Genomic DNA, 26341 nt, shown 5'->3' with positions numbered 1-26341 from the left:
ACTCAGCTGTTGTGGGATGGGGGCAGGGGGGTGTCACTACTTTGCTTCGCCATAGGTCCAGTACTGATGTCATTGGTTTCGGACCCGGTGACGTCAGTGCTGGCTACATCCGGGAACTTCTTGCACTTGGTTCTCATTAGAGGTGGCCATATTGTTTTGTCCCGTGACGACACATTTGCGTCACTGAGTCCGAAACTGGCTGTAAACAAATCGCTCAGTGTCGCTACCTCCTATATATGGCCTTGGATGGGGGTTTTGTGTTGGTGTGGATTTATATTGATATTGTGCGGGGATTAATTGATGAACTTATATAGTCTTGAATTGATGTGCTTAGGAATTGCTTAGGAAGAACTTGGGCTTAAAATTATTGAAGTTGTGTATACCTTTCTGGCTCCTTCATGTTCACACTGGGTAAATTCGGCTTTCATTTTTGTTTTGGCACTCATGTGCAAGGCTGTACGTTTTATATGCCAGTGATTGGTGTAAAGTCGAACTCTTCCTCAGCTGAAAGTCAGAGTCCATGCCTATGCTAATTGCTATTAGCTATTGTTTGCTTTGTCCACAAGTGTCTGACTGGATATTTTTTGTGCACAAGTTTTCATTTTTCAAACAGTTCTCATGAGCTGAACCATTAAGTCATTAGATATTAAACCAACTTTTCTTGACAAATCAAATTTGTCAAATTTGATTCATTTTTTGAAATACAAAAGGGTATTTCAAAAAATGAAATACCCTTTTGGTTTGTGACTTGTGTTCCATCATCTGCTAATTAATTTTCTTTTTCCTTCAGGCATTTTGTAATTGCTAATAATGTCTATGTTCAAGTCAGCCTTAAATTATTTCAATGATTCTAGTACAGTGCAAAACAATGAATTTGTTGGGCAAGTCGTGGAACTTGGGAACGCCAAGATGCGTGTTAAGAAGCAGATTGGAGAAGGTAAGTGGGAGACTTACCTTCATGCTTAGACATCTGTTGAGTTGTCCATTTACCACCTGCTGTGCTGTGCATTTTATGTACAGCTTTTAGGAAAGGCAGACTCCTGGCCTTGGTCTTAATCAATGTGTTTTACATGAATCTTGAATGGCTATGCTATTTAACTTTTGACAATTAGTAGACTGTGATATGCCTTTCATGATAACTGAAATTGCCTGTTTAAATTCCAAATGATCTGATACATGTTGCAACTTCTTTTCACATTTTCATTTCAGGTGGATTTGCTTTTGTTTATGTCGCTCAAGAAGTAACCAGTGGGAAATATTTTGCCCTGAAGCGCCTGCTCAGCTCTGATGCTGATGTAGACAAGGTTATAAGACAAGAGATTGGGTTACTTGTATCCTTGTGAGTGTTGACAGTATAAGCAAATTTAGGCCTTTAAGTGGTTGGTTGCAGTTGTATGTTTTCATTGATGTTCAGTTATTTTGATCAGATCAGGTTCAGTTACTTTCGTCAGTGATTAAGTAATGTCCTGGCTCAGCATGTGTAGGTAAAATGTCAAATGTCATCAGGTAGCTTTTCTGTTTTCAACATCATAAATGGACAAGAACTTGATGAGTGGTCTAGTTACTCAGCTTCTGAGTGCTAAGTGGGTAGCTAGACCAATGTGAAATAAGTTTTAAGAATGATTGAGTGAACAGTTTGCTGAACAGTTACTGGCTTTGTCAGGACTATGCTGTTTCCTATCATGTTGACAGTTTGTAAGCATTGTCTGGCTAGGACTTGCATAAAACTCTAGGTATGTTTTGTGAAAGTTACTTCAATCATGTTGTATATGCCAAGTCCAATTTCCTTAGCAGTATGCTCAGAAAAAGCTGTCAGGCCATCCCAACATCATCCGCTACCTGACTGCTGCTGCCATCGACAAGTCTCAGTCTGGCCATGGCCGGAATGAGTATCTGGTTGTCACAGAACTCTGCACAGGTTTGTGTTGCCTTATCTGTCTGAAAATTATTTTTGCCCATTCCTGGATTCTGCAAGCATTATCTTACTCAGTGTTTGTGTTTGGAATTTGATACTTAATTGGGAAAGACACTTAAATGTTCTTTTTATTTCGATTTATAGTTACATGATTATTATACTAATAAAATTGAGGAACTGATTGTATTTTCGGTGGCCTAGTTACTGTTGTAGCTGCAATTCTGCTCTGTGATGTTGGCTGGTTTAAGGCTAATGTCCCCTGGTTCCCTGAAAGTGTCATTTATTGTGTGGTGCTTATGTTGTGTTTACCCTTCCTTCTTGGCACACTCCGGCTGCCTCTGCAGGTGGCAACATGGTGGACGTGCTGCGCCTGGCGGGCCGCGCTCTGCCCGCCGACCAGGTCTGCCAGATCATGTACCAGACGTGCAAGGCCGTCCAGCACCTGCACAGCCAGGAGCCGTGCGTGCTGCACCGCGACCTGAAGGTCGGTCGATCGGGGAGCACGGGGAGCTGCTACAGCACCGGGATGTCGTGAATCTGATGTCTGATAATATGCTATAACTGGCCTTAGTTAATAGCTTAATTGGGACTCTCATTCACAAGAAATTGTGCGGGTTGGAGCTTTCGAATTGTATTACAATTTTTCGTCAGCGTGTCGTAACCGATCTCGGGGTTATCGGCCTCAAAATGACCACTGGCCATAATTGTTTGGGGTGTTAGCAACAAAGAGTTGTGTGTTTAAGTGGTGTGATCTGTCTCTATATTGCGTGTTCATTTGCTCTAACTCTGGATCTGTCTCTATATTGCGTGTTCATTTGCTCTAACTCTGGATTGCTGCTACCTCAGATCGAGAACCTGCTGATCGGCGACGACGGTCTGATCAAGCTGTGCGACTTTGGCTCGGCCACCACTCAGATGCACTACCCGGACCCGTCTTGGTCGGCCATCCAGCGCTCTCTGCTGGAAGACGAGGTAATGGCGTCGTCATCCCGGCAATGCCTGCTGTCAGAGGACGGTCCTGTTCCCTCCCCTACCCCGCCTGTCGTACCGTCTCGCCGCTTCGCCCGGCACTGACCCTCCCCTCGGCGCCCGGCAGATGGCCAAGCACACGACACCGATGTACCGGGCGCCCGAGATGCTCGACACGTGGAACAACCACCGGATCGACACGCAGGCCGACATCTGGGCGCTGGGCTGCGTACTCTACCTGCTCTGCTACAACCGGCACCCCTTCGAGGACTCGGCCAAGCTGCGCATCATCAACGGCAACTACACCATACCGGAGGGCGACACCAAGTACCAGCACTTCCACCAGCTGATCCGTGAGCTGCCACTTCATCTCCGCACTCCAGCTGATCAGCTGATCGGCCATACGCTGTATGAAAGAACAGTACCGCCTTTAGTGGGAATTCAATGAATGAATGGCGAATTCGGCTGATATCAAGGGATGCATTTTTGTTTCGTTTGAATTTGATACGATTCCATGAAATTTTAATTCACCTCAATCAAATGCTGATGCCACTGTAAATGAGAAAATGTTACTGAAATCTTGTGCATCGTTGGAAGTTGGAACCACACATTTTTTAGCTTTCCTGATGTGTTATCGTCGTTGAATCAGTCGAGCATTGACCATGTTTTCGGACGGCAGGCGGGATGCTGAAGGTGGACCCGGGCGAGCGTATGACGATCTCGGACGTTCTGGAGCGACTGGTGGCCATCGGAGAGTCGTTCGACCTGCCGCTCAAGGAGCCGCTTCACCTGAAAGGCGCCAAAATCGACACATCCGGCGGTCCCGGTGAGAGCCGCGCCCACACATGGGTTTGATTCTATTTTTAATTGAGCTGTAATCGTTTTCATTCATATGTGGATTATAATTGTTACGCATTATTCTGAATATTTCCTGTTCTATCAGGTGGAGCGGGCGCTGCGGGGGCCCCGGTCCAGGGCAGCCCCCAGTCGGCGCGGGCCGCGCCCGCCCCGCCGCGGCCTGCCCAGCAGAGCGCGCCGCAGGGCTCTCCGGCCCGGCCGCCGCCCCCGCAGCAGCAGCAACAGGCGCCGCCGGCCGCCGCCGGCGCCTCTGCCGGGTCCTCCGGCCAGGCCGCCGGACTGTTCTCGTCGCTCCGCGGTGGCGCCGGCAACCTGTTCAAAAACATCGTCGACACCTCCAAGAATGTCATGCAAACAGTGCAATCGTAAGTGAGGCTGGTGTTGGGAATACATCTGGATGAATGACCATCTTTGAACATATATGAACACGTCCTGAAAGGGGTTTAAAAAGCACCCCATCTTGTTTCTTATTCTTAATATCCTTGTTGGATTGTGTGATGGTTTTAATGTGTTTTAATTTTTAATGAAGTCTCATGTTATGTATTAGTAGCAATTGAGGACCGGATACCGGTTTGCTGTCTTTTACGGAATGGTATGCAGGGTGTCGTTTCGTTCGTTTTTTTTCCGCCAGTGAGCGGAATGTGCGGCGGGCGGGGAACTTTCCTGGTTGGCTGGGACACGGTCGTGTTCAAGGTCGCCCGCTGATCGTGATCCCCGCCCCGGCAGTGGGGGGTGGTGTGGGGCCCCGATGATTACGGAGAATTATCCCGAGATATCAGAGTCTCAGCCTGATAGCGATCTGCAGTTGGCTGTTAAGTGCAATAGCACGTCGGCAGTATCGTGTCTTGTATTTGCCCCTAGTGAGTCACTTGTTGCTAACCGTTGCTGGGACGTATCGATTTCAACTGCAGCGATTGAATGTCAGAGTCAGCGTAGTCACATATTCCATATATGTATGTCTGTTGATTGATAACCGTGACATCTTCACTACTTTATCGTGTGTATCTGTGTGCCAGGTCGATGGGTAACCGTGACCTGGACATCAGCTACATCACGTCTCGGCTGATCGTGATGTCGTACCCCGCCGAGGGCATCGAGTCCGCCTACCGGAATCACCTGGATGATGTGAGGGGTGAGTGAGCCGAATGGACGGCGGCATTACTGAGCAATAGTGCCGGAGGGCGGCTGTTCCAGAACGCTACTGCCGGACGCTGGCCGTTCGCTAGTGTCTCGCGGCGGCTGTTCCTTGAGTACAGTAGTGCCGGATGACGGCTGTGCCAGTACGTTAGTACCGGACGGCGGTTGTAGTCAGCCGAGGTGGGTGGTAGCACTGTCGGAGTTCTGGTCGGTTTCAGCGATAGTCCTCTGCAGTTTCACCCTCTCGGACGGGGGGCACTGGAGTGCGGTAAAATGTAACGGGGCGGAAAGTGAAATGATGAGATTGGGTGTGATTGTCTTGGCTGACCTGGCTGGTAATGTGTGTCGTTTTCTGAACAATGGTTCACTTGTGACAGTGCGTCGTCTTTGTTTGTCGTCCCTCTGGCTTTCCGATAAACATCGCATTTTCCTTTGTGATCTAGGTACTTGCTTATCTTAAATGTGTTTCCCTTTTATCACTTAGCGTTAAATTTGCATGGTATCCTGCAACCGTCCATGTGCGTGTGTGTGTGTGACGTGTGTGCTCGTCGTGGCCGACCCATGACGGCTAGGTGAACTGTACCTGGTGTCCGGTCTCCCGTCCGTGTATGTACCGTACGTGTGACCTGTGTGTGTGTGCCCTCCGCGACCGACCCACTGACGCGCCTCGCCTCTGTGCCGGCCGCCGGCAGCGCTGCTCGACAGCCGACACCCGGGCCACTACTGTGTTTACAACATATCGGGACGCACCTACAACCCGGCCAAATTCCCCACCAAGGTAACCGGAGAGTGCGGGCCGCTGGGGCACGGCGGGCAGCGGACCGGTGTAGTGTGTGTGAGAGGGGAGGGGGTGTTGCGTTCTGTTTAAAAGAGAGCAGTGAGATAATGGCGGCGCGCATGTAACCTCAGATCAGAATAGATAGAGGCCCTACAGTAGCTAACAGTCAAACAGTTTCACTGATGATAGATTGCATCAGTCCTTTCCTGAGTGTTATCGGCTTCTTGGCTGTTATCCTTTCGTTTTGCCATTAATTGATGCGTCTGGCATTGCAGTTCATCGCTTAAAATTACTTTGCGCGGTTTTGACGCCAACTATAATTGTGGTAGGTTATGTTGAGCCTGCGTTTTAAATTACACAATCTCGTATCTACTGTGGCCCCTGGTCTTCATCCGATCAATGTGGGGAGTCTGGGCTGCTCTCATAAATCACGGCATGGTCGGCTGGCTGTTCTCGATGACGGGGCTGTAACGGTTCGTGATCTGACGCTGGACATTTTTCATTTCCACCGCTAGTCGCGACTGATTTATTAGAGGTCGTTGGGTTAGAATCCGATGCGACCGATGGATGGTTGCGAGTTGGGACAGATGGGACGGATTCAGGGGCAGCCTGAGGTAGGGTTGCCACCTGATGTACCTGCTTTGTGTCGATGTGGGGCATCATCGTGTCTCCACTCTCCAGCGCGTTACCTGCTGCACTTCCTTGTCCCCAGTGGTACCACCCGACATGATTTCTGTGCCCACAGGTGGTGGACAAGACGTGCCACCCGGGCCGGGCACCCACCATCTTCGCTCTGTACTGGCTTTGCCAGGACATGTACGCCTACCTCAGCAAGGACACGCGCAACGTCTGCGCAGTGCACTGCATCGTAAGGACGCCGACGCCTCAGTTTCAGTCTGTTGTCCCTCATAAATGCCAGAAAGCAACCGTTCCATTAGCAACATGACTGCTTAAGGTCATTGGGGCCGGGCAGCAACCCCGACGAACCGGTAGATCGGCGAACTTTGCGCCATAACCGGACGCCATTTGCCGCCGGCCCGGGTCGTCCGGGAAATATTGACGTTTGTCGCGGTCCCGTGGACCCGCCCCGCGGCGCCGACCGTGACGCCCCGTCCGTGTCTGTCCCCAGGACGGCAAAGCGACGTCAGCCACCCTGCTCTCCTCCCTGCTCATGTTCTGCCAGTTCTTTACGTCGCCCGAGCAGGGTCTGAACCTGTTCGCCGTGAAGCGGTGTCCGCCCGGCCTGACGCCCTCCCAAATCAGGTCAGTGACGCGTACGCTGCACAGGCATGCTTGAGTTGTGGGCGAATCATCCTCTGCTATAATTCACCATCTAGTTAAATTTCTAGTCTTGTTGATCATCTTCGATGTGTTTTATTAGTTTTGTTTTGTGATGAAATTATTTATATTGTATGAATAAATAAACATGTTAAAGGGACCCTCCCACCTTCAAAAAAGTTAATGAATTGGCATGAAAGTGATGTCGCTCGGTTCAGAAAGAGCAAAAACGAATATCTACCAAATTTCATCGAAAAATATTCACCGGTTTTCAAGATATTAGACTTTTACTTTTGTTTACTTTTTGGGATCGCCGCTGTTCCTAGCGACTTTATTTGAAAGTGCGGCATTTGTTGCGCGCAAAGCAGCATATACCACCGCGTGCTACAAAACGTTTTAGTCAAACATTTAACGGACGTGCGAAAGCCTGATGACGTCATCAGATTCCCGTAATGGTTAAGAGATAGGGACCACGCTGGTCCCACCCTGCAAGTAAAGGGAAGAAGTTTCTTGAACACCATAAAGCTGCGGGGGTTGCGACCAGGATAAATGGTGGTTTCTGAGCCTGGCCGCAAACTTGGCTATCTCAACTCAAAACTAATGTTAAGGTGGGAGGGTCCCTTTAACCCGAGCCCGGCACTTCGCCTCATTACTGTTGCGCTCGAGGGTAAGCAATTCATATCATGTCGCGACTTTTGCATGATTAAATGCGGGATTCATAATACCATGAAGCAGTGTTGTGTTCGTAACAAGGCCACGTGTTACAAGTGTTAGAATCAAATCATGCAAATTATGCAAATAGCTAGCTCAGCCATTGGAATTGCAATTTCTGTTCCTCGGGTCTGGTCGACGAGCGCAATATCTATGTGAGTACGATTTCACGCCGACGCGTCCTCGGCAGTTGCCCGAGGCGCCCACTTCGTCTGCCGTTCTAATTCGCACCCCTGCCCCGCCAATCGACGGCAGGTACCTGGGCTACATGCGCCGTATGGTGGTCGGGCCGGAGCCCAAGGTGCCGCACCTCCAGCCCGTGACGCTCACCTCCATCACGCTGCAGCCGGTGCCGCTCTTCACAAAACTCAGGTCAGTGCTCAGATGCAGTATTCGCCAGCCGCCGTCAGGCTGATAAGCGGTCTCCGGCGGCCGCGATACGGTGATAGGTGTTTTTCATTCGTAACCTCGATTTCACTTTCAAATTCATTCGTTTCTTCATTCGTTTCTCAATTTGCTTATTCTTAGTTTAATTCGTTCGGCCGATTCGCTGGCCCGCGTGCCGATCGGTTTAGTCGTTTCTCGCGGTTCTCTTTCTGCCGTGGTCTCTGGGGCGCGGGTTGTCGTGGCGCGTGTGCCGCCGATCAGTCGGCGCGCCGGTCCGTCCAGCCTGACGCGGCCGCGCCGCTCAGGCTCCCCGCTCTGGCCTGGCCGCAGCCGCGTCCTGGGCGCCTTCTGGTCCAGTGTCGAGGGCCACCCGTTCGAGTACATGGGTCCGGCGCTGTACGAGGAGATGACCTATGCCGAGCAGATGCATTCGTGAGTGCGCCGCCTCTCCCGCTCTGTCCCGCCTCCTCCGCCCCTCTCTGGGGCGTAGTCTGCCGTGCCGTGCCGTGCTGTGAGCCCCGTCCGCCCTGCCAGCCTCGCCGCCTCGTTCGCAGCAGAGCCGGCCTGAGTGCTAGTCCTGTCCACAGCAGCTGGGCGCGCCCCGCCGCGCCCGCCGTGCTAGCAGCGCTAGATCCCCGTGTGCACCCTGTGGCGTTTGGGGATTGTGGAGTGGAGCTGGTGGTTCGCACCTGGGTGGGGTGCGCACTGCGTTCGCTCTGGGACACCCGTTGCTGGGGTGATGCTGGATCTCAATGGTGTTTTAGCACCGGTGGCGAAGCCCTCTGCAGGGTTAAGACCACGTCATGTCATTTGAATATATCCTGTTGAAATGTCCAGCTTTTCTGCGTGGGTCGCTGTTTGTCGTTGAATTTATCACTGTCGACTGTCGACTCGAGGTTATCAACATCATAAGAATTAATTCATGCATTTACATTTGACCACTCAAAATCGCAAGGCAAGCGGCACGGCCCCGGTTCAGATACTACAAGTGTATTAGCTTTGAAAACAAGTTATTCGTTACAGTCTTGCTAATAGCTTTATTAGCAAGACATGGAGGAAAAATTATGTGCTAGTATCACCTCAATAACCAAGCCAATTACTATATCACCATCTATTACAGAGCGGCCAGATCGCTTCAGCGATATCATCCGATTAAGTTTTTCAAATCCTTGATCGTCTAAAAGGGGATGTCTCTGGTCCTCCTTCCGCCTCAGTTCGGTACACCCGGTCATGTTGGGACTATTTCCAGTCTGCAAGTGTTGTGTGTGTTGTTTTGTGTTAACACGTCGGTCAGATGACTGGAACACTCATTATTCAGCCAGCAGTTGATAACAACTGGCTTGGGGTCTTTCTGGCATGGTCGTATCGTACCATACCTATTTGGGGGATATTGTGTTAGCTTGCGGTACCCTGGTAAGAGACACCAGTTTGAGAGGCTCCCCGCTCCGGGTACATACTTTCGACAGCACAGATAAAACACGACTAACACTCTAACAATATTTGTCTTTGGTTACTTACGATGCAAAGCCAAGTCCAGTTATATAGTGCCTTAGTATTATCTTGTATTTTTCGGTGTTGAGTTTTACAAATAAATACCTATATTTATATAAAGTGACAATCCCAGTTATTCATAGCTCCTTGAAAACGTCCTTTCGTTTGCTTGTTCTTGCTTGAAGCGCTTGTTGCCAGTTCCATCCTAAACATTGCTTCTGCAGCCAGTATTTTTCTTTCTCTTTTCGTCGTCTCTGCAACTTTGTGACTCCATTTGCAAAATAGCGCTAGACCATCGCGTTTTCCCACATGCTTCTGGTATGTTTAAGGGTTTTCAGATGTATAGTATCTGACAATATTTTGAGACGATCGGTTTCTGCTGTGGGTAAATGTCCTGAGCCAGAGCCCGGTGTGGAGCCCCCGGTCCGTCGGCCTGTGCCGGTCGTCCCTCTGACTGCTTTCGCTGCTCCGCAGGGACGGCTGCCGTCCGTACGTGGAGATCTGGCAGGGAGGTGAGATCATCGTCAGCACGCTGCAGGACTACGAGAACCTGCGCCACTTCAACCCGGCAGACAGAAAGGTGAGGTTTGGGGCAGCGCCGGACGACGAGGGAGGCACCAGGTGACGACTGAGGCGGCCGGCCGGTTCGGTATCGTCCTCCGTCTCCATTTCTTGCCAGTAGTAGCCCCAGTAGTTTCTGTACTCAGTACACTCTGTACCGAACAGGTCGTGCTGCCGGTCAACTTCAGCCTGTGTGCCGCGCTGTCGCCTGTATGAGTCCTCTGTACTCAAAACGCTCTGTGCCGGACAGGTGGTGCTGCCCGTCAACCTCAGCCTGTGCGGCGATGTGACGGTGGTGGTGTACCACGCGCGCCGCGTCATGGGCCGCGTCACGGGCGTGCGCATCGCCCAGCTGCAGTTCCACACCGGCTTCGTGGACGAGGAGGAGACCAGCATCCGGTTCGCCAGGTGAGCCGTGGTTGGTGCGTTAGAGTGAAACGGCGAGGCAGCGCTGAACACCTGTCACCGAAGAATGTTTGTGTTGGCTGTCGTACTTGCTAATCATGTCTGGTTTGCTGGGAGAGGGATATACTTCTAGACATGGTAGAAGTATCGTTTGTGTCATTACAGTGTGACAGTGACTTAAATAGTGGCCTAAACGAACTTATGTAATGCCTGCACAGATGCTTCATTTCGCTGCTAAAATTAAGTGGAGCAATGTTCAGTTCATGGCTATCGTCCAGTGAAGACGCTTTTCGGCAGACCCTCCGCCTCACCCCTACCCGGCCGCCTCCCCCGTATCTGTGCGTCTGACGGCTCCCGCCCCCGCCGCAGGTGTGAGCTGGACGACGTGACCGAGCCGGACCGGTACCCGCCGCAATTCGTCACCACCGTCAATGTGTTCGTCTCGGACACGGAGAAACAGGCGCGCTTCCCGCTACCCTGGAGCGGCGCCCGGCCGGCCGACAACACGCCCGACGTGCTGTTCGCCAACCGCACGGAAATGGAGGAGACCCTGGACAGATTCGGTCAGTGGCGCAGCCTCCGGGAACGTATTTCGTTTGGGGTTTCGTACATGAATGTACAAGGTTTTTTATGTAAACGCAACACAACTGAGCTCAGCGATGACCGCAATATAGTTCTTTACCTTTAGGGAATTACTCATATACTGACGTTAGTTTGTCATGGTCATGAGGTAGTTCGAAAAAATGAGTCCACGTTCTTGTTAGACCTAGTGGAATATGGACTGGAGTACACCTGCTGGAGACTTGGCCTGTTGTTTTTACTGAAGTGTGGCGCTGAAGATTCGGATGCATTAGCGCTGACCGCTCTGAGCAGTTGCTGATTGTGTCCCCGTTCTCCTGACAGCCGATGTTCGTGAGATGGCGCTGGGCCGGCCGGCGCGGCCTCCACCCCCGGCCCGTCCGCCGCCGCCGGGCACAGCCGCCGCGCCCTCTTCCAGTCCGGGCCCGCAGCGGAGGCCGCCGGCCGACATCATATCCGGCCTCAACTGGCAGAAACCGGAGCAGGTACGAAGCGCTGGATCACTTATCGCTCCTCATCTCCAGCCTTAGCTGGCAGAAACCCGAACAGGTAAACGGAGCGCTCTCTGATCCTTAACTACTCATCCCGTCTTCAGCCTCAGCTAGTGAAAAGCTAAGCAGTTGTACTTTCGTCTGTGTGATGTCCATCCTTATCTGCCACACCGCACATTCAGTTTAGCGTGTCTGCCGTTGTGTTAGAAGTGAAGGGAGCTAGTCTGACAGTGTTTCCGATCGCGCCCGGCAGGGCGGGGCAGGCTGTGTTGTGGCGTCAGTAGCTGAGTGTGACATTGTTTCCGATCCGGCCCGGCAGGTGGCAGCGCCGACAGAGCTATCGGACGACGAGGAGCCTCCAGAGCTGCCACCGCGGAGCCGGCCCCCCGAGCAGGCGCTGCTCGACCTGGGCACCTCCACCGACGGCGCCGCCCCCGCCCCCGCCCAGACCGAACAGCTCAGCCAGGGCATCGACCTGCTGGGTCTGGGAGAGACAGCTCCGGCAGCGGCCGGCACCGCCCAGCCGCCGCCGCCGTCCAATGTGGACCTGCTGTTCGGCGGCGGCCCGCCCGCCGCCGCCGCCGCCCCCGCTCCGGCCGCTCCGACCACCTCCTCCAACATGTTCGATCCGTTCGGACTCAACACGCCGGCACCCAACCTGGCGCCGCCCGCGCAGGTAAGGACAAGTTACCAGAAGCACGCCAAATCAGTGTCTAACGATATTTTGACTTTGCTAGCGTCTTAGCATGCAAGTCTAGTATGTTTTGCCGCTGAGAATTGTACAGCAGCTACCGGCTAGCGGACTCTGATATGGATGGTCTGCTTGTGTGCTACGCCACCATTAGATGTAAAATGGTTCTGTCACGCTCTTGCACGGGCCGTCAACCCAACATTTGGCTCTGCCACGCCGACTGCTATCCCTGCTAACCGGTCCTCCTCTCGCGTCCGTCAGGCGTCTCCGCTGCACCAGTCGTCGAGCACGGGCAACTTCCGTCAGCAGGCGGCCGCCGACGGTGACCTGATGGGCGACTGGGGCAGCACGCTGACGGCGCCGGCCGCCAGCGCCATGCACCGGAACGCGTCGCAGCCGAACCTGCGCACGGCCGCCGGCCAGCCGCCACTCCAGCAGCAGCAGTCGCCCGTCCGGGACCCGTTCGCCGATCTCGGTCAGTGGACGGGGGACGGAGAGCACGGGGCGGGACGGGGAAACTACAGGTGTAGTTAGGGGGTGGGGTTGTGTCTTGCGCTTGCGGCAAGCTAGAACATCTTGTTTAAAGTAGTTTTTATTGACCTTCGGTCATGCTGATAGCTGGACTTCCCTCTCCTCGGTAATTATTATTTTGTGTCACCCGTCTATGCATGTATTCTGTCCCATCACTTGCCACCTGACCTGTTGCGTGATCCGTGCGCCCAGGTAACCTGGGCGGAGCGCGCGGCCCAACGCCCACCTGGGGTCAGCCGTCGCCGGCGGGCTCGCCACACCACGCGGCCCGTCCACCGCGGCCGGCCGGGACGGCCACCAACGGCCAGCCGGGCGGCTGGGCCGGGGCTCAGCAGCCGCAGCAGCCGGCCGCCGGGCCCGCCCGACCCAACTACTCGCGCAGCGCCTTCGACGCGGCGAACAAACCCGACGACGGTCAGTGGAGGGATGGAGGATATCGGGAGGGAGCGGCTAGGGTCAGAGAGAGAGGTTAGCCGAGTCGCCGCGCCGGCCGACGCTCGCCGAAGACATGATACTGCAGGGTCGGGTGGCGAGTGCTCGGCGCCGACTGGCGGGCCGGCGACGGCCAGGGCTAGTTCTCAGGTGGGGCAGGAGCGGAGTTGCTGTGTTGAATAGACGGGCATTACGCGAGTATGGTTTACTCCCTAAGCTGAACCGGCTGACACGATGTGACTATCTGAATTCTGTGGTTTTTACACCAGCTGCAGCAAGTGTGCAGTGTGTGCCATTCGCTCCGCGTTCCCCGGGCTGTGAGCGGCGGCGCCTTTTGACGGCGACGTTCTGTTCTGTGCAGCGACCGGGACCGGCGGGCGGCAGAAGGTCTCGGCCGACACCTTCGGGGACCTGCTCGGCTCCCAGGGGTTCAACTTCACACCCAAACAGGACGCCGGCCCAAAGACCATCAACGAAATGAAGAAGGCCGACATGGCCAAGGAGATGGACCCCGACAAGCTGAAGGTGCGTGTGATCGGGAGGGATATTAGGAGTTGTTACACTCACTGTTTTGGTTCTAAATGTATACGGTTATCCGTGCTTTTGACTGTCGGTGAACATGGGTGTGGGGGACGGGGGTATATTTTTTCCACGTGATTGAGATTTGTGAATCACTTTTGTAGTGGGTCCGTCGGATACCGTGTTCTGAGCACCCATCCAATATCTGACGGTCACTGCTCTGCTCTCAGATTGTGAACTGGACCGAGGGCAAGCAGCGCAACATCCGCGCGCTGCTGTGCAGCATGCACAAGGTGATCTGGGACGGCTGCCGGTGGCAGGAGTGCCAGATGAACCAGCTCGTCACGCCCACGCACGTCAAAAAGATGTACCGCAAGGCCTGTCTGGCGGTACATCCAGACAAGGTGAGAGGGGGCTGGCAGTCGTGACGAGGCGAGGGACGTTGGTGCCACAAAGACAGTGTGGCGGTTCAGAATCCGTGTGCAGTTCGCACTCATGGTGCGCGTATGAGATATAATGTCACTGGTCGTATGTTCTGATAGCGGAAACGAGTGTCACAAAGAGCCCGACTAGGCCGTATTGAAACGGGAGCAGCTGGATCAGCTGCAGCAGAGGGAGATGCACGGCTGGCTGGTGTTCAGCGGACCGGCGACCGCCCGAGTACCACGCTCCAGCAGAGGCGAGGACACAGCCCGCCAACTCCGAGACTTGATCCAGAGCCTCATGAACTATGACCTGGACATGAGTCAGATCGGAGAGGTGCAGCGCGATGAACGTCAGATCCGAGTGCACTTCACCACAGTGGCAGCTGGTTCGGACAGATTCTTCCTAGTGCGCAACAAGACGAGACTGAGAGGCACGGGCCTCTACATCAGGGAGCGCCTCACCCCATTCAGGCAGTGGCTGTTCAACGAGCTGATGAAGCTGAAGCGGAACAGCCTGATTAGCACGGTGTTCACCAGGGAGGGCACCGTGTTCGTAGTCACCAGCCAGCACGACCGGCCGCGTCCGGTGAGGTCGGAGGCTGCGCTGGAGCGGCTGTGGAGGCACCTGGCCGAACAGTCTGCCAACCAGAGGATCGAGGCATCACATTCACCACGTCAGTCTCCGCGGGTCTCACCGGGAGCGGCTGAGGCGACACCTGCGGTGGAAGGTGGAGACTCGGCTGACCCAGGGGGAGCGGCAGTGGCGCGTCTCGGAGACTCAGCCCCGCGATCAGCGGCACGGCGGCGAACGCTGAGCCGCAGCCCGCAGGATGTCAACACAGAGCGGCGGCAGCACATGTACGCAGACGGTGGCGGCAGAGAAATCGGAGAAGAGCGGACCTGGACGCAAGTCGTTTCTGCTCCGTTGGACCGTGGTCTCCCGGCCGCGGCGACTCTCCCGGCGGTTTCCGCCGCCGCGGAGACCGGCCCGGATCCGGCGGCGATCGGCTCCACCGCCACGGGAGCTGGCTCCGACGCCGCGGCGGGGACCGGTCCTCAGCCTGGTGTTTCCGAGAGTGACGGCGGCTGCGGTACCGGTGACAGCGCAACTTCTGCACCGGACAAAGGTAGAGGTCGAGCGGCCGCTGGCGGGGGGACTTCGGCGGGTCGGGTGGGAGGTAGCCGCGATGTGATGGCGTCGGCGTCTGGGGCACGTCACCGCTTCGGTGGCGATATTCGCAAATTCGTGCGAGGGGGACACAGTAAAGTAGACTAGAGGGGGAGCGAGTAGAGGTAAACGTGCAAAAGTCGCAGTTATGCAGGTGTACATACCGACTAAGGAGGGAACCAGTGGCGATATGGCATGTAGTGTCACTGACCAAACAACTGTATGCCACGATGTGCCGCGCTTTAGATATAAGGTACTCAGCGCAGTAAACGTGTGTTGCGTGTGCATAAGTGCGCGCGTTAGCTATGATGTATTGTTAAGATTGTGTATACGAGTGAACATTAGAAAAGTGCAAATGTATGGTGGCATGTATGGCGTGGGTATGAGTGCTTATACCAAGAGAAAAAGTTTATGTATAGGTAGGAGAGGAGCGGTGGTAACAAAAAAACTAAAAAAAGAAAGAAAAAACTAAGATGCTAAACGTTATAACATTTAACGTTAACGGTTTGGCCAGTAACGATGCAATGGTGCCCAAAAGGCGTAAAGTATTCACTTGGCTGAAGGCTCAGCGTTGCGATGTGGCTTTATTACAGGAGACGCACTGTTCTGATTCGATGCAGCACATTCTGTCGCATGAATGGGGTGGAGATAGTTACTTCTCTAACGGTACTAGTAACAGTAGGGGTGTTTGCATACTCATGCGGCGAGGTCTTGATCTTGAGATAAAAGAAATTCGAAGAGATGATCAGGGCAGAGCCCTATTCATTAAGGGGATATTTGAAGGCAAATCGATTTTGATCGGAAATATTTATTGTCCAAACACAGACGAGATCGAATCAATCATGCTCGCGAACAACTGGTTGACTGAAATGCAGGTGGATAATATAGTTATTGCAGGAGATTTCAATGTAACGTTAGATCCCAATCTGGACCGAGATGGGCAAAATCAGAGAACGGTCCGAGACTACTGTCGGCTAAGAAGTAGAGCTCTGAGAGAGACTTTAGATGAGTTCAGTCTTGTTGATATATGGCGCAAACTGCATCCTACTGCCGCGCAATTTACATTTTCAAGGGGGTCTTCTAGATCTCGATTAGATTATTTTTTTATATCAGAAAATTTATGTTTGCCAGAAGCGCATGTTAAATGCAGCATATTGCCACCTTTCCTAGCTGATCATCGGGCTGTGCAGCTGACAGTTTGCCCCATGAGTCAAACCAGAGGTCCAGGGTATTGGAAATTTAATAATTCGTTACTGACAGACGAAGCTTTTGTCGACGAGACAAGCGTTTTCATTCGAGAAGCCTTAAGAGAGAACGATACAAATGAAATATCCCGTACGCTTCTTTTTGATACAGTGCTTTGCATGACACGTGGTAAGGTAATTCAGTACGCGTCACGGAAGAAACGACTAAGAGAGGAACGACTGAAAAGGCTAGAAAATATAATTTCTGTTAAAAGTGATGCAAACGAAAATGATGAGCAACTGCAAGGAGCTATAGAAGAGAGGAACGAGATAATAGAGCTTAGAACAAAAGCGAACATGTTCAGATGCAAAGTCAATTGGGCAGCGTATGCCGAAAAGAGCTCGGCTTATTTCTTTTCACTAGAACAACGTAAAGCGAGGTCACGCTCTATACCATCTTTGTTCTTACATCATGTAAGAGATACTGGAGAACTGTCTGACAGCGCAGATCAGATATTGAACGAATGCACCGCCTTTTATGGCAAGCTTTATAAACGTGTGCCGAGGCCAGAAAGAGAAACCGTTTCTTTTTTAGAGTCGATCGATGCAATTACGGAAGCACAAAGAGAGGAATGTGACATGCGGTTTACAGAGGCGGAGTTGACGGCTGCGCTCTCCTCTATGAAGTTAAATACAGCGCCTGGTCCTTGCGGTTGGACAGTTGAATTTTTTTAAAACTTTTTGGGACATTTTCTGTCCGTTGCTGCTCGCGCTGATAGCTGAAATTTATGAACGCGGTACATTACCAGACTCTTTTTCCGGAAGTATAATAACGCTAATCCCAAAGAAAGGCAAAGATAAAAGGTGTGTGGAAAACTTAAGGCCAATAAGCTTACTGCCAGTACCGTACAAAATTCTTGCAAAAGCTATGGCGCTACGCTTAAAGAAAGTAATAGGTGACTTGATCCACTCTGACCAGACTGGGTTCATGAAAGGACGCTATATCGGAGAAAACATAAGACTGATTATGGATTTAATGGAATATGCAAAAAGAAAGAAAATTAAAGCGTTGCTAATGCAATGTTATTTTTTGAAGGCCTATGATTCTATAAGCTGGGACTATTTGAATGAAGTAATTCGAGCGTATGGATTTGGAGAAACTTTTCAAAGATGGATAGCTATGATTTATCCAACCACTTCGTATAGTAACAGTAGAGTAAACGTGAACAACTTTCTATCATCGAATTTTCAAATAGAGCGCGGTATAAGACAAGGATGCCCTTTGAGCTGCTTGATATGGTTGTTGTGCATCGAACCGCTTTTGAGAAAAATCCGTGCAGCTGAGCGGATTAAAGGGATAACAACTTCCGGAAGAGAAATAAAATTGTCGGCATATGCAGACGATCTAACTCTTATCTTAGATGGATCGGAAAGCTCCTTAAGGCATGCAGTAAATGTGTTGAATGAATTCAGAGTGGTCTCAGGTCTACAGCTTAATATGGGAAAGACGATCTGTTCATGGATGGGTGTTACAAGGCATCGGGGTGCCCCGATTTGTCAGGAGTTAAATCTGAAATGGTTAAAAATAGGAGAGCCTTTAGAACTGCTAGGTGTCAAAATACTTCCCGATAGTCAAAGTACAAGAGATATAAATTATAGTTGTAAGCTTGAAGAAATAGAGAAGGCCATGTCCCCATGGGTACAAAGGAGTCTAACGCCACTTGGCAGAGTATTTCTAGTGAAATCACTCTTGCTCTCTAAATTTGTTCACGTTTTCGCTGTAATTGAGAATCCTGATAAGGCCTACATAAGAAAGTTGGAATCGTTGTTATTTAAATTCATATGGGGAAAGAAGGATAAAATAAAACGTGGAATAGCAAAGAGACAGTTCTTAGAAGGTGGCATTGGGGCGCCAGACGTTGAATCGTTCGCAAACGCACTTAAAGTAGCATGGATCAAAGGTTGGTTGGACCCGAAAGAATCGAGCTGGAAATTATTTGTAAATGAGTACCTTCAGGTCAGCGACAGGTTAAATATCTTTCAATGTAACATTGGCGTCTTGCAAATCCGACGGAGACATCTCCCGATGTTCTGGGACCAGGCACTGTCAGCATGGGCCCAGATACTACAGAGCAGTGGTGAAACAGACGAGATTATGACACAGGTTTTGTTTTTAAATCGGAACTTAAACATTGAATCATCATTTACGAACTATCAATTGCGAGTAATGAAGGCATTGCAGATCACACAGGTAAAACATTTGTATAACTTTCCGTCAAAGAAGTGGTTTACTGCACTAGAACTAAAACAGAAATGGAGTGGTTTGGACACAATGACGTGTAACTCACTGGTCAGCAAGATACCATCGGAATGGCGATCGGTGCAACGATGCTCTGAACCTGCGTCAGATGCTCATATAACATTGGAAAGGTTATTCAACGTAGAAAGTACTACGAAATGGGCTTATATAATTTTAGTAAAACCTAAACTAAATGAAACGTGTTCATGCGAACGTAAATGGGTTGCAGAACTTGGTTTGGCTCCGGACTGGAGACAGATAACGAAATATCTAACCGAAAGTACAAAGAATATTGATCTAAGATGGCTGCAATTTCGCATCTTGCACAGAATATTGCCAACGAGAAAAATGTTAAAGATGTTCGGAATGGTCGAAGATGACCAGTGCGTGTTTTGTAAACGAGCTGTAGAAACAGCATCACATTTATTTGTACATTGCCCAAAAGTTGAGGCTTTTTGGGATGAAGTATGGAGAGCGTTTAAAAGAGGAAACCGGTCATATAACAATATGGAGCTATCTCCTCGTAAGATATTGTTTGGTGTTGATTCAAACAAACATTATGGTTTAAACCTATTGCTATTACTGGCCAAATCTTTTATATGGAAACAAAGTAAAAAAGGAAGTGATGTAACGGTGTGGTTGTTTTTGATTCATTTGCAGACGTTTTTTAATGTGCAGGTAGGTGTACATAGACTAAACGATAAAGCCGAAGAGTTTAGCACACTCTGGTGTGCTACGGCAAAAACCATTGGAGTGCTGTCTGGGCGATCGTGAAGAAGCGATCAATGATGTATCTGTATCAGTGGAAAAAGATGTGCGCGAAACAAGCCCCCGCCCCTATGACCCATCCGGGCCAACCCGGGACTGGCCCCTACTGTGAGGGGCCGGTCGGCCGGCCGGGCGTGCGGAGCGCCGACCTAGACGGGTCGACGTTTCGCTCGCCCGGTCGGCGGTTAGGGGGCACCGCCCGGGGTTGCTTGCCGGGCGGTGCGGGCGGGGGCTGGCGGCCCGCCTGGAGCGCCGGGGAGGTAGCCATCAGATCTCCCCGGCTGGGGAAGCATCCCCCAGCTCTCCCCAGGGCCGTGGACGGCACCGTCCCGGCCTGGCCAGGCGGGTCGCCGATGGTGACCACAACAATGTTTCATGCCGGTGTTTTTATGCGAATTATGTAAATAAAACTGTGGAAAAAAAAACGGGATTGGGTGACACAGACGCAGGACTGACAACGCAATAAACGCAATCGTTGAGAGTTCACTGAAGGTTGGCATGTTATGTTAGGAGGCTATCCTTCATTGTACAATACCGCTGGCTTTGTTGCCTATCACATCCATATGTTAATGGCAACACTGTATTCACAGCCGTTTTTTTTTACAGCAAACTGGCTCGGAGAACGAGAAGATGGCCAAGCTGATATTTATGGAGCTGAACGACGCGTACTCCGAGTTTGAGAACGACGAGACGCAGCAGAATCTGTTCGGCCACTAGTCGGCGCCGCCGCCGGCCGCCGCAGTGGTGCGTAGAGCGTAGTGCAGTGTAGCGGGCCGCCGAGTGGCCTTCGGGCCCCCGGCGCGCTCATTTTGTGATATACGAGCGTCATCTCTCAGTCATTATCGTTGTTTTAGAGATTGTTTCTGACCATTGCCGAGGTTGTTATGTATGGGTGTGCGCGGCGCGGCGGGGCGGGCCTGTACCAGCGGCAGTATTCACTATACTCCAGAGCAGTCGCCACCATCATTCCAGCCTGTGTCCGAGCCGCGACTGAGGGCAGGCCGGTCGGGTCCACTAACTGCAGGGGAGAGACCCACCCATCTGAGGGGAGGACCCACCCCGTCTGCAGGGGGAGGGCCCACTCTGTCAGCGGGGAGGCCGGTCGCGCCGCAGGCGGTTCCTCGCGTGGTCAGCTCTGTTAATCGATGGGTAGTTGATGGCCGTGTTGTCGACTCGGAGACGTGGTTATTTGTTTTATATAGATTATTTACCGTGTGTAGCGTGGTGCCGTAGCGAGCTGTGTAGCGCCGCGGCCCAACAGATGTGCGTTTATCCGTCGGCAACTCCAGCAATTCCATTGTGTTGTAGCGAGTGCAGGGGCGGCCGAGAAACACGGAGCTTGTGCGGGTTGTGTTACCTCGTTGGAGGTCACTGAACTGATCAGACCCCTGACCATCGACGCCCAGAGAACCCCTTCACGGGACCCGGGACGGAATCGCGCCCCCCCCCCCCTCTCCTCGGCAGCAGCTGCTATGCACGACGCCAGTCGCCAGCAGTGAGCGCAGGCGCTGCATATCCGCGTATACGGGGCACAGAGAGTGACCGTTGCTGGTCCAGTCACAATAATCGTCTGTCGCCACGGCGATCGGAGTTGTGGCTATGTGGGAGTGAAAGGCGGTGTGCGGACGGACGAATGTTGTACGTGACGAGCGGACGGCGTGCGGTGTGGATGTGACGTGCGGCGCAGCTCCGCCAGCTATGCTCTCGCTGAACGGCTTCAGTGCTGTCCCTCACCGTCTCTGTGAACTCGCCTGGCGCGGCGCAACTCCCAATAACGGCACACGGCGTCGGTGACCTGTATTTGGCGCAGCCGTCGCCGGTAGCTAGCGTCTCTATCTCTGTGTGGTATGTAGACAGTGGCCCATCCTTGTGACACGTCCCTGAAATATACCGTATGAGCAGCGCACGCCTCTCGCCACACACCTGGCGCCGGGGCCCGGCCACCAGCGCGAGCGGGCCGGCGTGGTCCGGGCGCTCCTACCGAAGAAATTGTCAGCGACGACCTTCAGTAATCACTGCACTGATGGGACATTATTGGTGGCGACACCGCCGCTCGGTCGTCCAGGCGTCACCTGGCTGCCGGACGGTACAGCTGCCAGGCGGTGTGGGCGGATCGTCATGTCCTGTCAGTCGAGCGTCTCCGCCCACTCCGTGCCACCTCCAATGCTGGAAGGCTGACGGGGAACACTGCCACGGCAGACAGAAGAGCTGTCCAGTGTCCATGTCTTCTGACTGGTGATGAAGCCGGTGGAATGTAGCTCAGAACACTGCAACTCACTGCATTGCAGTCTCACATGCGCACAAGTGAAATCACAGATCACACTGTCGACGGGCCGACAGTCACGGCCCGTCAGCGGGGACCCCGGTTCGACTTTGGGCTTAGTCACTGTAAGCTTCACCACAGTGCGATAGCGTGTTGGCTGTGAACTGTATGGGCAGGCAGACGGTGAGATCATGTCAGTCCTGCCGCCCTCAGCCACATTCAAGTATCCGGAGTCCATGGTGTTTGGACGTCGACCCAATACAGGGCCTGGCCCAGTACAGTTCATATCACTCTCTCCCCCCGCCTCGCAGCGGTCCCTGCCCTCGGCGGCCACTAGGCGATGTTGGAGGTGGTCTTCTCCAGGTAGGCGAGGTGTCCGTGCAGAGGGCCGCCCTGGTGGCCGGGGAACGGCGGCGCCGGGCCGCGCGCCATGTAGCCGCCCGGTCCCATTGGACGGTACTGCTGCAGTCCCGGCGGTAGGCCCGCAGAGCCCGGCGTCGGCACACGCTGGGAAAACGGGAACGGTCGTCAGCCGGGATAAAACAGCGACGCAGACAACGCCGGAAACATTGACGCCGAGTTCAACAAAAGATGTCACATTATATTGCCGAAACGATCAAAAGCGGGAAAAGACATGTTGGTACTACAGGTATTTTGGGAACTCACAACACAGATAAATCAAACGAGTTATTAGTCGTCAATCAGGTCAGTACCGGTTTAAAAGCACATCGGACCCAGTCCCGCCCCGCCGGCCCGCTGCCACCCTCCCCGCCTGCCCCGCTAGTGCCCTCCCCCGCCGGCCCCGCTGGTGCCCTGCCCGCCGTCCGTATCTACCTGGCCGTCCTGCAGCTGCGGGGGCAGGTCGGCCGGCCCGCGCGGGTGCTGCACCTCTGCCAGAGTGCTCTTCCAGAAGGCGATCTTATCCTGGGTCTTCTTGATGAGCTCGTCCTTCCGTGCCAGCTCGGCCTTCAGGTCCAACGTGTCCTGAGCAGTACGGAGAGAGGAAGGTGACGCGGGGCCACAAACAACAGCGAGCCCTGACCGGCCATACGGCTAGAGGGGCGCACACAGGGTCACAAACGGGGCAGTCAGCTCACCCTAACCGATAGCTGGCGAGGAACGATTAGCCAGGGCAATAAAATGGCATCATGCCCCGACATGCGGTACGGCGCAGGTGACGGCGCACGGGGTCGCGATGGGATGTGCTCCTACCCGCTCGCGCCCCACCCCTCCCTGCTCACCTCCTTGATGATCCAGTCAGGCCGGTGAGCCGAGAGCAGCAGCCTCTTCTGCAGGAAACTCTGGTCCACCTGGCGAGCGCAGTCCATGAACTGCAGCACGGACGCCTCCGCGTGCGAGCGGATGTCCTCCCGGTCCTGGGTATTGAAGTTATCCTCCTTGATGAGGATGCTGAAGCAATTCTAAAAAGAGGCATAAGTGTTACAAATAGCCACATTACTCATCATATGCAAGCACACGCAGTACTCGTGTATATTGGGTGTCAAAACTTCCTTAGCTATGAAATATGTAGCAACATAAATTGAAACTCAAAGGAAACTAGCTTCCCTCCATCATGGTGCCATGTACGAATCTCGTAAACAATTACCATGTTTAACAGCTGTCAAACAGAAAATATTACCCTTCTTATAGACTTGAACATAATGTCAAAATGATTATAAAACAAAGTGAAATGAAGTGTGTACATTGCAATATACATTATACACCCATGTATGAAAAATGAAAATCTCATGCCTTGTTGGTGAAACAAGTACAACTCAACAGTATCACATAAAAATGATAAAACAACCATTAGAAAAGCATGAAGTTCACCTGGAAAGCTGCTTCCAAGTTGTCTATAAGCATATTTGGGCCATTGGCTGAAGAACTCGTCCCATTCTCTGAAGAAGCCATTTGTATATTGCTTCAGTTTTAACTGTGAAAAAGAAATATCATAATTCATGCAACATTTGTAGCTAGACCCGCACGAATCAACATACAAATGTCATTTTAAAAAGTTTACTTTGTTTTATCATTGACTAAAAGCACAGAAGATGAATAATTGTTAATGACTGAAATATCTAACACACTGAAGCCATCAGATGATATTATCTGTTCTAGAGTAAATATAAGAATAAAGATCCATTCCATTCCAGCAGGCCTACACACTTCACAGTCCTCAAAATTCCATGTATGAGGGTAGTTGAGAGCACCCTTCACTTTGACAATCACCCCCTGAAATTGGGAAGTTCAATAGAATTATGATTCTAATTTACCATCTGCCAAAACTGAAACCAGTCATGTTAAACACATGTAGGTAATTAAGCAGGCATAAATTTTAGAGTTCCATTCAGTCACGGTCGAAGGGCACCCAGTTTTCATAATGCTCCACCTATGTTTCTTCAGGAGGGATGTTATGTGGATGGAGGTTTGATCACCAAGACCAATGGTAAGTTGTTCCTTTTTTCCTTAATTCTGAGAGAAATGCAACATTATATCACCAGCCTGGGTGAATAAACCTCAAACCTGGGTCCACAGTCAACAAACCAATGGATGAATGAATGAATGAGTTGGACTATTTAAACACAACACGCATAAATAAATCACGGAAAAAAATGTGAAAATCAGTTGTATTGTTTTCACTACACAAATCAATCTTAAAGTATATCCGAAAATAGTGATTATTTGTGCTTAAAAAGTACCTAGCTAAAAAAAAACTAAGTAAGCCGTAGCAGTCGGGGAAACTATGGTAAAATCTGCTATTTTTAGCAGTCTGCTATTTTTAGCAGAAATCTGCTAAAAATGGGTACGCATGTGACGTCATCGTACCCAAATATAGCAGATTTGGGTACGGCCCCATACAAAAGCAGATCTGCACCCTAATTGAAGCAAATGCGCATCAAATGCCTGGCAGATTCATGATTAGAATAGTGCTGAGAATGTCCTCTGATATTTTTGTTCAGATCCGACTATTTTCAAATAATGAATTTGAAAATTTGTTCAGATCCGACTATTTTCAAATAATGAATTTGAAAATAGTCGGATCTGAACAAAAATAGCAGAGATCACTCTCAGCACTATTCTCATCATGAATCTGCCAGGCATTTGATGCGCATTTGCTTCAATTAGGGTGCAGATCTGCTTTTGTATGGGGCCGTACCCAAATCTGCTATATTTGGGTACGATGACGTCACATGCGTACCCATTTTTAGCAGATTTCTGCTAAAAATAGCAGACTGCTAAAAATAGCAGATTTTACCATAGTTTCCCCGACTGGTAGGGGTCGTGGGGCACAAACAGGCATAAAACGGAAAACGATTTCGAGAGTATGTAAAGCACTATAAACAGTAGGAAGTTCTCATGTCTCTGATGACAAGCAAGAACTACATAATATTCGATAAACCAGTTTATTACTATTTGTTTTCCATGAAAAATAATGATTAACAAAGTCAAAGTGAAGAGCCCGGAAGAGAGCCACACGCCATATATGTATTTCCTGCGCCCATAGATATAAAGACTAGATAGGGCACCCCCATGTCGGGAGCGACTCGCGAATACGTAGCAGCGGCCGCCATGTTGGTGAGGGCGAGAATCTGCGGCGCTGTGTAAACACTATGGGAGGAGGGGGGTGTTTGGGACAGATTTTGTGGCATTTTTCGACCGAAAAGTGTTAATCTTTTTTACCTATGGCATTCTTTGGAATGAGTAGATTGTGAAACAAGGGCAGAAACATGTGTATTTTTAGTAATGTAATTACATCAGCCCTAGACATATAGCCCTGAAGACGCTGATAAAGGATATGCGGCACCGAAGGTAGATGCAATTGGCATGCTAATTTAAGATTAAATTCGTTTCCCATTATCGCTACCATACTTTATATCAGGGATGCGGAGCCGGAGCCGGAGTCGGAGCCGGAGCCGCCGGAGCCGGCATATTTTGCCCGGAGCCGGAGCCGGAGCCGGAGCCGTGAAACAATATAGCCTGGAGCCGGAGCCGGAGCCGGAGCCGCCAAAAAAGGGGGCGACTCCGGCTCCTTTTTATTTTTTGAAGAAGAAAAAATAATTGACCTAGTTCGGTTTGACAGTACAAGGCAGTAAAACATATCGTACTATTGGTCTCCATATAAGTGCCCAGGCGACCTGTAGTTTTGATGCGGTGAATACCCTCACCCTCGCCGCAATGCGAGTGGGGGTGGCGCTGGCTGGGAGGAGGGGTGCACTCGGCCCGAGTTGTGGCGAGGGTAAGGTTATTCACCGCATCAAAACTACAGGTCGCCTGGGCCCTTATCTTGAGACCAATAGTACGTCATGGGCCATCAAGTGAATGAAAAAGCCGAATATCCCCAGTATCCCACAGTACGCAATCAACTTCCTGTCTGCTCCTCCCCCCCCCCTCACGTCTACTGCATCCCCAGAACATGAGGACCGGTCATCAGGTGACGGCCATTGTTTTGAAGCCAGTGCAGTGGACTGCGACTCCCAGCACCGTCTCTTCCCACCCCCAC

General features: G+C 51.6%; 2 protein-coding genes across 16 annotated transcripts in view; one reads left to right on the top strand and one right to left on the bottom strand.

Moving 5' to 3' along the window:
- Nucleotides 1-243: 243 nt before the first annotated feature.
- LOC122382648 (cyclin-G-associated kinase-like) lies at nucleotides 244-21480 on the top strand. 3 transcript variants are annotated; one of them, XM_043368264.1, is made up of 24 exons: nucleotides 244-263; nucleotides 791-937; nucleotides 1210-1331; nucleotides 1804-1918; nucleotides 2260-2399; nucleotides 2762-2887; nucleotides 3012-3237; nucleotides 3564-3710; nucleotides 3828-4107; nucleotides 4759-4874; nucleotides 5572-5657; nucleotides 6403-6525; nucleotides 6787-6920; nucleotides 7902-8018; nucleotides 9999-10104; nucleotides 10336-10493; nucleotides 10860-11053; nucleotides 11394-11554; nucleotides 11880-12236; nucleotides 12513-12726; nucleotides 12975-13196; nucleotides 13576-13739; nucleotides 13964-14137; nucleotides 20184-21480. In XM_043368264.1, exons 2-24 carry the CDS (start codon nucleotides 811-813, stop codon nucleotides 20292-20294), a joined length of 3720 nt encoding a protein of 1239 aa, XP_043224199.1. In that variant the 5' UTR covers nucleotides 244-263; nucleotides 791-810; the 3' UTR covers nucleotides 20295-21480. The 3 variants fall into 3 exon arrangements, with proteins under 3 accessions (XP_043224199.1, XP_043224200.1, XP_043224198.1); XM_043368265.1 differs by lacking the exon at nucleotides 244-263 and adding an exon at nucleotides 279-411; XM_043368263.1 differs by lacking the exon at nucleotides 244-263 and adding an exon at nucleotides 339-377.
- LOC122382649 (mediator of RNA polymerase II transcription subunit 28-like) overlaps nucleotides 21358-26341 on the bottom strand; it is a 32255-nt gene continuing 27271 nt past the window's right edge. For 6 of the 13 annotated variants that reach the window (XM_043368274.1, XM_043368275.1, XM_043368273.1 and 3 more), the window contains exons 2-5: nucleotides 23671-23773; nucleotides 23082-23261; nucleotides 22675-22824; nucleotides 21358-22347 (exon numbers count right to left, since the gene is read on the bottom strand). In XM_043368274.1, coding sequence (XP_043224209.1) covers nucleotides 22174-22347; nucleotides 22675-22824; nucleotides 23082-23261; nucleotides 23671-23751 — 585 coding nt within the window. In that variant the 5' untranslated portion in view covers nucleotides 23752-23773 and the 3' untranslated portion in view covers nucleotides 21358-22173. The other 7 variants (XM_043368270.1, XM_043368268.1, XM_043368266.1 and 4 more) reach the window with 7 other exon arrangements.

The sequence above is a fragment of the Amphibalanus amphitrite genome, unplaced genomic scaffold, assembly GCF_019059575.1.
Source record: "Amphibalanus amphitrite isolate SeventyFive unplaced genomic scaffold, NRLGWU_Aamphi_draft 000144F_arrow, whole genome shotgun sequence".
Classification (NCBI taxonomy): domain Eukaryota; kingdom Metazoa; phylum Arthropoda; class Thecostraca; order Balanomorpha; family Balanidae; genus Amphibalanus; species Amphibalanus amphitrite.
Note: the sequence above shows the minus strand (reverse complement) of the source record. Positions and strands in the feature narration are given on the sequence as shown.

What these genes read in the sequence shown, in the direction of transcription:
- LOC122382648 (XM_043368264.1), top strand. Translation starts at nt 811, where the DNA reads ATGTCTATGTTCAAGTCAGCCTTAAATTATTTCAATGATTCTAGTACA. An exon ending in TGTCACAGAACTCTGCACAG is followed by an intron (nt 1,919 to 2,259) that starts GTTTGTGTTGCC and finishes CTGCCTCTGCAG; the next exon opens with GTGGCAACATGGTGGACGTG. An exon ending in GTCATGCAAACAGTGCAATC is followed by an intron (nt 4,108 to 4,758) that starts GTAAGTGAGGCT and finishes TCTGTGTGCCAG; the next exon opens with GTCGATGGGTAACCGTGACC.